This window comes from Archocentrus centrarchus, chromosome 8 (assembly GCF_007364275.1).
Source record: "Archocentrus centrarchus isolate MPI-CPG fArcCen1 chromosome 8, fArcCen1, whole genome shotgun sequence".
NCBI classification, from domain to species: Eukaryota; Metazoa; Chordata; class Actinopteri; order Cichliformes; family Cichlidae; genus Archocentrus; species Archocentrus centrarchus.
Window position 1 is genome coordinate 808,302 of NC_044353.1, and position 10,629 is coordinate 818,930.

Here is a 10,629-nt window from a genome sequence, read left to right on the forward strand (position 1 = left end):
CCAGGAACACACAGACACCCCCCCCCCCCACAGACACACACACACACACCCACCAAAACAAAAATGAGGACAAAGGCAAAGACGAGCCCCCACTCATATTACGCCCCAGCGTATAGGGGAAACCAGAGGTCAGCACAAACACCACTCCCCCCACTCCCAAGAACAACCAGTGAGGGTGGATCACTTCAGGTGGGCACAGCCAACATAACAGACCACGCATTCTGAAAGGAAACTAACCACCGAAGACAGTCCAACGAAAATACAGGCCTCTTACCTGCTTCCCCAACAGGAGAAAACATGTTCAAACAAAAAGGCTTCCCAGCCTACAGCTACCAGCTACGTTTAGTTATGACAGATACAAAGGGATCTAATCTCCCACAGCCAGACACCAAAATACCCGGCACTACACACCTCTAATGACGAAGCTTTGTTGGGAGCAGGAAGACAGCAGAAAGACGGGGCAGTCCCGACAGGTCTCAATTTATAGCCGGCACTCCTCAAGCTCCAGCCAACGGTCACCTGGAGCTTCCATAGAAGAAAAAAACCATTATCAGTACCACACCCAGGCATGGAGGTCCAAACACAATGCACCAAACCCGGGTCATAACAGCTGGTTAACAGACTGCAGTGGTAAGGTTGTTGAAATGTCAGGTTTGTTTTCATGTTTTTCATAAAGAGACGAGCAGAACCCAGACCAGGCACCCCCACTCTCAGCACAGCCACCAAAATCACCAGAGTCCAAACATCGCGACACCGGGCGGTGATAAGAGCCCGGAGAACCCAAGTCAAAGGCCAAGAAGCAGTGGACACCTGTGTGCCAAAGTAGAAGCATGCAGGAAGCTCTCCACAGGTGCCGGGGGCCCTCGCCAAGACCCAACAGAGGCCAGAGAGCACAACCCAGTCCCACCCAGGCAGCCAGCAAACACACCCAAAGCCCAGGAAGGACACCAGCCAGTGGGGAAAGGGACAGCCACAAAGCCCCAAGACCCATCCACCCTCACCTAACCCCCAGCCGCACCGCCCCCACCTACGGCTGCTCGATTAGGAAAAAATCCTACTCACGATTATTTTGGTAAATATTGAAATCACGATTATTTAACACGATTCCTCACTGACTTTGTAAACTCTGCATTTACTGCACTTACAGAGCAGTGAATGCTTTCAAATTTCTGCAGTCTCTGGGAAATAAATACTAAATTTACAATAAAGCACAGAATCAAATATAAAAATATATAAATAAATTGTAATGTAAATAACTACATTATGAACCACAAAGAAAGATTAAACTGAAATATGTCGTTATCTGGATAAATGGAGCTACACAGATTAAACAGATGCAGCGAAACAGCACCGCGCTCCGGACCAGGAACAGGAAGTGATCCGACGCCGCCGTGAGAAATGAACTGTGGGTCTCAGGGATCCTGTTTGGACGCGTGTTACATGAGAAAAAAAGATTTCAGGAAATTAAAAATGCAAACAATTATAAAGATTGTGATTTCTTTTATTCATGTACTGGCTGATTAGTCATTTTACCATGAGACATAAGGATGGATGCTGTCATTATATTTCAGTATAGATTTTGAGTTGAAGAAAACAAAGGGATTTCTACATTAAATGCACCAGTTATTAAGTGTTATCAATGTTGATGTTACAGATAATAACAAAGATGAACAGGATGTAATAGTATAGAAATGTATTTTTAAGGATATAAAGAAAACCATTCAATGAGTCACAGAGAAAGGAACTGCCTGTTAATGTACAGAAAAGATACTGTAAATAAACTGATTTTTCCTTTTAGTGTCGAAGGAAATGTCCTTAAATAGTACAAAAGGATATTCTGTAAACCTACAGAAGTTTCAGGTTTACTATTCATGGAAAAATCTGTGAACTTTCAGTAGAGAAACATAAAATGTCCTGGCAGCAGGTTAGAACCACACAGAACAACATTTGCACATTTCCTAAATTAATCCTCACACATTCAATGCACATATTAAACAAATATGTAGGACCGCTTTTTTGCATTTGCGCAATATTTCTAAAATTAGAAACATCCTTTCTCAGAGTGATGCTGAAAAGCTCATTCATGCATTTATTACTTCTAGGCTGGACTATTGTAATTCATTATTATCAGGCTGTCCTAAAAGCTCCCTGAAAAGCCTTCAGCTGATCCAAAATGCTGCAGCTAGAGTACTGACAGGCAGGGGCGGTTCTAGGGGCGGGGCCACAGGGGCATTGGCCCCATCTGAAATCTGATTGGCCCCCTGATGTGCCCCTGTCCTGTCACTCATCTGCAGTGGCGGTTTCTGATATGGGCGACATGGGCAGCCGCCCAGGGCGGCATTTCATCTAGGGCGGCATGACCGCCCCCCTCCCCCCAACGCATTGCGATCGCCGCAGCAACGCCTACCGCACTGCTCCACTTGTGGGGTAATGGGCGCCCTCTGCTTGCTGTGTATTGCATGTAGCTTTCTGCCATGGTCTGACAGGTTGTAACAGAAGAAAAAGGGCAGGAGGGGGATTCTCTCTCTGTTTCGCTGTCACTGCTTCACTCGATCGTCACACACACAGCGCTGCCCCGCCCCCTTCTCCTCTCAGCCTGGGGTGCGAGTCGAGTGAAGCAGTGATGGCGTGAGAGTGAGACTGTCAGCCGGGTTCATTCATTCATGCCTGTACAGTTTGGGCCTGGTTACAGCCAACAGTAACCGCTGAATTATAAATAAAGGTGACTTTTGCTGGCAGTCTCTCGCCAAACCTTTCATCCTCACGGACACTGTCATATCAAGATTAACGCGAAGTGTATGTCCTAATATTGAAAAGTTTTGCGAGATCTCGCAAAAGTAACTCAGGATCTCGCAAAACTTTTGCGAGATATGCAAAACTGACTCTTTTTTTTTTTTTTTCCTCCCAAGTTCCACAGAATGAATCTGTGCGTCTAATAAAATTAGATGCACACAACTGATAGAACACAAAGCCAATTTCATTTATAATACTGTAAATATGGTCATTAAATCACAGTATTTGTGTGAACCCGAATCCTGATAAAAAAAATAACACAAATACGAATCTAGACGGTTTGGACAAATGTTGGTGGATGGCGCAGTGTTGCCAGATTGGGCAGCTTGTGAACACATTGGGGTGGAATATTATATAGATATTTCTATATAATTATAAAATTATATAGATATATAATTTTACAATAAAAACTTCCTAAAAACCTACCAAATATGGTGAAAAGCAGCCAAAATTTTAACAAGTTACCCAAAGCTTGTATATTTAAATATATATCACACCTGGTGCTATTAACATGAGTTTCAGTGGAGGTTTTGTTGTGTTGGGCTGGCAACTGTCAGTCAGATCTGACAACCCTGGGGATGGGCGGTGGTGGTGGCGAATTGTGGCAGATGGAAAGGAAAAGGTCAAAGCCATCAGGTGCACAGTTTAGGAAAAAGAGAAAAGAAGAAGAGGAGAAACAAGCAAAGATAAAGGTAAGCAGAAGCTGTGTAATATTTCAGTTTCTTCCATGTTTTTTCAAATAAAAATTTAAAAGAAATTCTGAGTGTGCCTGTGATGGTGGGGGGACCTTCTGTTAAAGCCTGTCTGTCAGACCATGGCAGAAAGCTACATACACCACACAGCAGTCGCTCATTACCCCCCCAAGTGTAGTAGTGCGGCGATCGCTATTGTGTGTGTGTGTGTGGGGGGGGGGGGGGGGGGGCGCCGGCGGGGATGCTCGCCCAGGGCGCCAAACAGGCTAGGACCGCCACTGCTCATCTGTCCTTTGTCCGAGAGCGAGGATCAAATTATACGTGGATGCAATTCCATGCCAAAACACCAGTAGCGCTAATGAGCCAAATAGGAATGTCCAATGGGAATAAAGCTTACAGAAGAAAAAGAAGATTTGAACGATCTCATGGAGAAAGTTTTTTAACCGACAACCAATGCCAGTTTGAGGAGTTTGTTGGTAATGATAAGTCATAAATCTCTTTTTACTCACAGCTGACACATAGCTTCAGTCTGACAAACATTAAATTAAGAAGCAAAGTTATTTAAGACTAATTAAAACTGAGGCCCTACTTGTGTTTGCACATGAATGTTAGCATTTCACTAATTCATGTACTTCTTTCTAATTTGCATTTGTGTGTTAACATTAACTATAATGTTTGGCAGTGATAGAGAAGAATATGAAAAGAAAGGGTCAGTCTCAGGAGGGAATTCAGCAGTTTTTGACCAAACAGTGAGTCTGCAGCTGAAGATGTGCAGCGTGAGAGGAGGGAGAGAGCAGCAGGACACAGCAGACCAGAGGCTGGTCAGGAGCAGGGCACCTCCAGCCCCTTTTCATCAGGTCAGAAATCATTTAGGGAGAGCAACAACAGTTAATGCTGTAATGTATGAAATGTCTGATATTGTTATTTAGTGAAATGGCACATAAGTTCACTGAATTCTTACACCTCATGGTGATAAGATTTACCATAACTTTAATGTAATGGCTTTCATTTTTATTGGTCCTTATATCACCACATCTACCAAAAATACTTGGTCCCTCTATGAATACTGTGGCCCCTTGATGGCCCCTTACTCATAAAAATCCTAGATCCGCCACTGCTGACAGGGACTAGAAAGAGAGAGCAGATTTCTCCCATATTGGCTTCTCTTCATTGGCTCCCTGTTAAATCTAGAATAGAATTTAAAATCCTTCTCCTCACCTACAAGGTCTTGAATAATCAGGCCCCATCTTATCTCAAAGACCTCATAGTACCATATCACCCCAACAGAGCACTTCACTCTCAGACTGCTGGCTTACTTGTGGTTCCTCGGATACTTAAGAGTAGAATGGGAGGCAGAGCCTTCAGCTTTCAGGCCCCTCTTCTGTGGAACCAGCTCTCAGCTTGGATTCAGGAGACAGACACCCTCTCTATTTTTAAGATTAGGCTTAAAACTTTCCTTTATGATCAAGCTTATAGTTAGGGCTGGATCAGGTGACCCTGAACCCTCCCTTAGTTATGCTGTTATAGGCCTAGGCTGCTGGGGGGGGGTTCTCATAATGCACTCTGTTTATACCCCACTCTGCATTTAATCATTAGTTATTATTAGTCTCTGTCTGTCCCCCCTCAGCAGATGACCCCCCCCCTCCCTGAGCCTGGTTCTGCTGGAGGTTTCTTCCTGTTTAAAGGGAGTTTTTCCTTCCCACTGTCACCAAGTGCTGCTCATAGGGGGTCATTTGGACTGTTGGGTTTTCTCTGTATTATTGTAGGATCTATGATACAAAACACCTTGAGGTGACTGTTTGCTGTGATTTGCTGCTATATAAATAACTCTAACCACTAATTAAATGCGACAGAGTTTGAGCTTCATTCAGAGGTTTCAGCAACAAACTTCTCATATAAGCTCATAAATCAAAGACTCAGAGGTGCTTCAGCTGATTTTAAACCAACCTTTATCTAAAGCTAAACAAACAAATCCCAGCGAGTGAAACAAATGAAGCAAATCAGGTTAAAAAAAGTTATCAAAACCATTTTAATACTGATTCAATGCTGAAAACACAAACAGGAAGTCTTAATAAACACATTAATAAATAGTGAATAAATATCAATAAATAAAGAGATGATAGATAAACACTATAAACACAGTATTTGTTTTTGAATTTAAAAAAAAAGTAATTTTGAAATAAATAATAAATACACATAAATAAAAATGTGTTTTGGCACTTTGTTGACAGGATGGAGTCATTTCCTGCTGCTGTGGCTTCAAAATAAAAGCTGCACAATCAGGTTCTACTGAAGCTTTTACTCAGAAGTGGCAGCAGCAGGAAGTCACCTCATCATTTGAGTCAGTTGTTTAACACAGACTTTTTAATATTATTGATTGAATGATTATTTTCTGCACTCATTTGTTCTGAAAAGTAAAAATGGTGAAATCTGAAAGTTGCATCGAAGCTGTTTCAGAGCTTTAAATGTTTCCACTCAGAAGGGATCAGCCGTGGTTTGGATTGAAATGAAACTCCTCTGGGATGAAGTGGAGATGTGGAGGCGAGCTGCTGGTTCTGCCTCCTCAAACGTCTGCAGGTTGCTCTGCAGCGTCGCCACATTGGAGCAGCTGCAGAGAAGCGTGTGAATAACCTCGGGCGCAGAAGAAGAAGAACGAGCTGCTGAGCAGGTTCAGACCTGCACTTAGCTCTTTTTCTTCTTTACTGGAAAAATCTGGCATTCATCACATTCCTGCTGTCTTTTCCCAGCTGATCCCTGACTGATAGAGTGCCTCGATGTGCTGCAACACACAACACAGGAAACTGAGCCCAGAAAGGCAGCCTTCACAATAAAACATCAGGCTTAAAGTCAGGCTGCGTGCTTTCCTGCAGCTGCTGAAGAGGAGCACAAACTCCAGAACATCCTGTGTTTAATCTAAAATTAACTGACGAGTATTTTTGGTCCCGTCTGCTCTGCTGCCACAAACAGAAATGAGCTTCAGCACGTCGGCTTCGTGAATGTCTGGAGAAGGCGGATGATTCTGAAACATCCTGTCAGTTAAAGTTTGTTTCAGGTGATGAAACGCGTCCTGATGCCTCAGCAGACGAAGAAGATGATGATGAAGAACATAAACTGTTGCGCTTTTGTTTGACTGTCAGCAATTCCACGATCGATAAAGTTTCTCCCCAGCAGATCTGATCCTGCGCGTCCTGGAACACAGCGCTGCGTGTCTGCCAGTGGGCGGAGCTTAACGTGTCCCTGCAGCCACTGGCCTGTAGGCGGCGATGGCTCTCAGGCTGCGGATCAGGTCGTGACAGAAGGAGCGCAGCTGCGTCAGCGTCAGGTGAGCCGCCACCTGGATCTCGTAGGTGCCGTGGAGACGAGAAGCCAAGTCCAGGCTGTTCTGATCCGAAGAGTCGCCGCTCAGCTGAGCCGCCTCCTTCATCTGAAACACACACGCCACCGTCAGCAACCAGGAAGCAGCCAATCACAGAGAAGCAGCACAGACCACATGACTAAAGCTGAAAGCTTCCTGTTCCAAAGGAAGCACGAGGGCCTAAGAACGTGATGTCATGACGGTTTCAACACACACCTGACTGCAGTAAAGTACCTGCTGCAAAGGGTGTGTGTGTGTGTGTGTGTGTGTGTGTGTGTGTGTGTGTGTGTGTGTGTGTGTGTGTGTGTGTGTGTGTGTGTGTGTGTGTTACCTTGTTGATGTGGGTCAGCAGGTCTCTCAGGTCGGCACTCAGGTCCTGCAGTCCGCCCAGTTTGTTGGACAGAACTACCAGCAGCTCCTGGTACAGCCGGCCCCCCACCCGCATACGACTCACACACATGTCCTGCAGGGAAACGCAAACACATCACATTCATCACCACATACACACTCCACCACAACAGGAACATCTCGACTATCTTCTAATTTCTTTAACAGTCAACAAAGGAACCAAAGAACTCTCTAGAATTCTCTAGAACCACCTGAATAACCACGCTGTCAGCTGAAGACCCACCGAAGGACCCCACAAACTCCTCAGAGGCATCTTCTCCTCAAGAACCCTTACAGAGGTGCTCACAGGAGAAACAGTGAAACTGAAGGATACTGCAGTATCCACTGAAGAACGCCCAGACCCCTCTAAGACATCACTAAAAATGGAACCCTTGAATTAACCCAAGAGCCTCTGAATAACCTAAGAACCCATAAGGGACCCCAACACCACCCACAGAACCACCCAGACTGCAGACTAACCAGTGTGAAGCTCTCAGACAGCGGTTTGAGGACGGGGGCAGCGGGGATTCCCAGCTCCATCACCATCATCTGCAGGTTTGTCGTCTGACTGGAGGGGTCGAGGGTCAAACCCTGAGGAGGACAGCAGGCAGTTATTAACCCATGAAGAAGAAGGAGGAGGAGAAGCAGCTGGTTGGAGCGAATCGGTGTGTGCGTACCTCGGTGGTGATGACGGTGGTGTGGACGGCAGGGATGTCTTTCAGGATTTTCTCCACCAGCGTCTTCGCTCGCCCGGCCGCCTCTCTGAACGCCTGCGATGGGTTGGACGGCGAGCTGACGGGAGCTGATTGGACCAACGCTGCCAACAGGAAGTAGAGCAGCAGGGCAACAACTGTACGACAAACAGATTAATGACCCCCTGTGGAGGGCTGACAGCCACACAGTCAGCTTCAATATGAACCGCAGAAAGAAAAGAACCTGAAAATGAACCCGGTTAAAACTGCAGTTTGTGCTTCAGTCCAGACTAAAGGTGTTAATAAAGCATTAATGATTCAGCTGCAGACCATTACAGTTCAAGTTCACTGTATAAAGTGAGACGAAACAACGTTTGACCATGACTCCAGCGGTGTTACATATATCTAATATATCAGTATATTAGATATATCAGTCTGTGTGTGTGTGTGTGTGTGTGTGTTAGCTTTAAAGCCGAATATAACTGTGATGCTTCTTCAGTTGTTTCTTTCTTTGCTCCTGATCAGTGTCTAGTAACCAATGAGCAATGATTCAATTGATCAATTGACTCAGTTACTGATTAATAGTTAGATTCATGTGAAAAGCCTCCTTTGGGGGGGCTGCTGGGGGGATTTGGCAGCACTTTTTTTTATCATGTTTCTTTTCATTTGAATCCAGTTCCTCACTCTGACTCTGGAAGGCCGATGACACCGCTGCTCTCTGCTGAGGCTTCCTCAGAGTCACCCTCCTCCTCCTCCTCCTGATGGAGGTCCTGGAAGTGAAACCAGAACCTGCAGCAGGTGGAGAACAGCTCGGGACGAGGAGTCCATCAGACTCAGCAGCTGATCAAATTGATCATATTGGTCCTGATTCTGTCATGGATGCACGGACACGATCAGCCCTGGTTCTCAGCTGCATGTTAGAACAGATTAAATGATGGAAGCAGTTTCTCGGCGTGCTGTCAGGATATAGGTTCATATATTTAAAGCCTCCTGTGATCCACGGTCACACCCAGATCACACGCGGGTGGCCGCGGCTCAGGAAGTGGAGCAGGTCAGTCCAGTCTGCATGCCAAAGTGTCCTTGAGCAAGACACTGAACCCCAAAACTCCTCATCAGTGTGACTGTGTGTGTGATGTTAGATAGACTTATGTGTGTGTGTGCACGGGTGAATGAGACGTGCTGTGTGACGCACTCGGTCCATTGCGCGTGCTGTACCGACCCTGCGTCTCCGGGAGAAACACCCAAAATCTGCGCGAGTGAGTCTGAGGGCTGCACGCTAGCTTACTAACTGCGCTGCAGCTTTAATAACCCCACAGCAAGCCCCCGGTAACCCCCCGGTCTGCAGAGCCTCAGGTGAGTCCAGGCTCAGGTGAGTCCTCTGCAGCTCCCACCTCAAAAAAGTTCACTTCTGAAAAGCGCCCCTGACTCTTCACCAAACTCCGCGCATATTGCTGCTGCTTTTAGCGGCCCCTCCTCCCTCCGCCGCAGGCTCTTACCTGTGAGTGCGTTCATGTTTGTCAGGCTGCGTGTGTCCGTGTGTCGGTGCGTGTCCGCCGTGCAGGTCCTCGGACTCTCTTTTTGCTTCCATTTGCGGCGCTTTGGCGTTTTTATGCGCGCTCCTGTGGGGTTTTCCACTGACGGTCATCCCGTCAGACCCGGAGTGACGAAGCTTCTCCGAACCTGTTGCGTCACAGCCGCGCGGAGCTTCGCAGACACAGGAGAGCTGTGAGGTCAGAGCGTGACTCAGTGCGGGAAGTTTGGATGTGAACAAAGAACTTGAGGGAATTAGAGATTATTCACCTTCCCGCTGGCAGCTGCTCCCAGCTCAGATTTCCTCAGCTTTCGCTTCCTGTGTGATGACAGTCGGTCTTTATCTCTATGATTCCCACTGTTACCTGCTGCCGTGATTTCCACCTGTGAATAATCATATTTACCAGCCTGACGCTGCTGACAGCCCAGAGTGTTTAACATCAGTCACTGTTTCAGCCTTTTCCTGCTGAGCAGAAAGGAGCTGCACGCTGCCGGGCTGCAGCCACGGGAGGACCTCAGGCATGCGCAGGAGCCATTCTGAAGCTCTGGCATTTCTCCTCGTGTTGCTCCCTGCACGGTGCACCTCCTGGTATCCCCCACCACACACACACAGCCTGCACCCTGGAGGAGGAACAGATCAGAGGGCTCCTTCGTCTTGTTGCTGCCTCTCCGGTTCACCTGCTGTCACCTTGATTATCACCTGTGCAGGTGACTGTGACTGTTCCCTTCAGTCTTCAGTGCTGGATCACGAGTGTGTTTCTTCAGTCTATGAGTCTCACAGAAATAAGTCATTATGATCATTCTGTGTCCAAAGACGTTCAATGTAATGTCAGCAGTTTCACTTCATTCTGGAGTCAAAGCGCAGATTTGGATTTTCAGTTATTCCAGCAAACACATTCCCAAATTTATTCCCACTTTAAACGATGCACAAAAAGGCTTTTTTAAATTTAACTTTTTCCTGCTTAAATATCAGAAATATTTCATCTTCTCATCTCAGATTTCTTCTTTTCTTTGTTTTCATTTTCTGCATGTTTGCTTTAAATGTGTTTGTGTTTTATTGTTTTTCCATTGTTGTCACAATAAACGTGTGTAAAAGATCATTTCGTTCCTTGGTCTGAGCGTGTGCAGTGACCGGGAGGCTGGCTGCTCCTCAGACTCCTCGTTTGTTTCATGCAAAGAG

At 46.1% G+C, this 10,629-nt stretch overlaps 1 protein-coding gene across 1 annotated transcript; it reads right to left on the reverse strand.

The window, feature by feature from the left end:
* Positions 1-5,574: 5,574 nt before the first annotated feature.
* Positions 5,575-9,431, reverse strand: LOC115784847 (uncharacterized). Its single transcript, XM_030736210.1, has 5 exons — positions 9,416-9,431; positions 7,905-8,077; positions 7,708-7,818; positions 7,172-7,303; positions 5,575-6,909 (listed from the first exon to the last, which is right to left on the reverse strand). Exons 1-5 carry the CDS (start codon positions 9,429-9,431, stop codon positions 6,712-6,714), a joined length of 630 nt encoding a protein of 209 aa, XP_030592070.1. The 3' UTR covers positions 5,575-6,711.
* Positions 9,432-10,629: the final 1,198 nt, after the last annotated feature.

Excerpts from the sequence above, each read along its gene's own strand:
- LOC115784847 (XM_030736210.1), bottom strand. Across the intron at positions 7,819-7,904 it reads CCACCGTCATCACCACCGAG|GGTTTGACCCTCGACCCCTC; the intron begins GTACGCACACAC and ends TGTCCTCCTCAG. Across the intron at positions 7,304-7,707 it reads TGTCTGAGAGCTTCACACTG|GACATGTGTGTGAGTCGTAT; the intron begins GTTAGTCTGCAG and ends GTTTCCCTGCAG.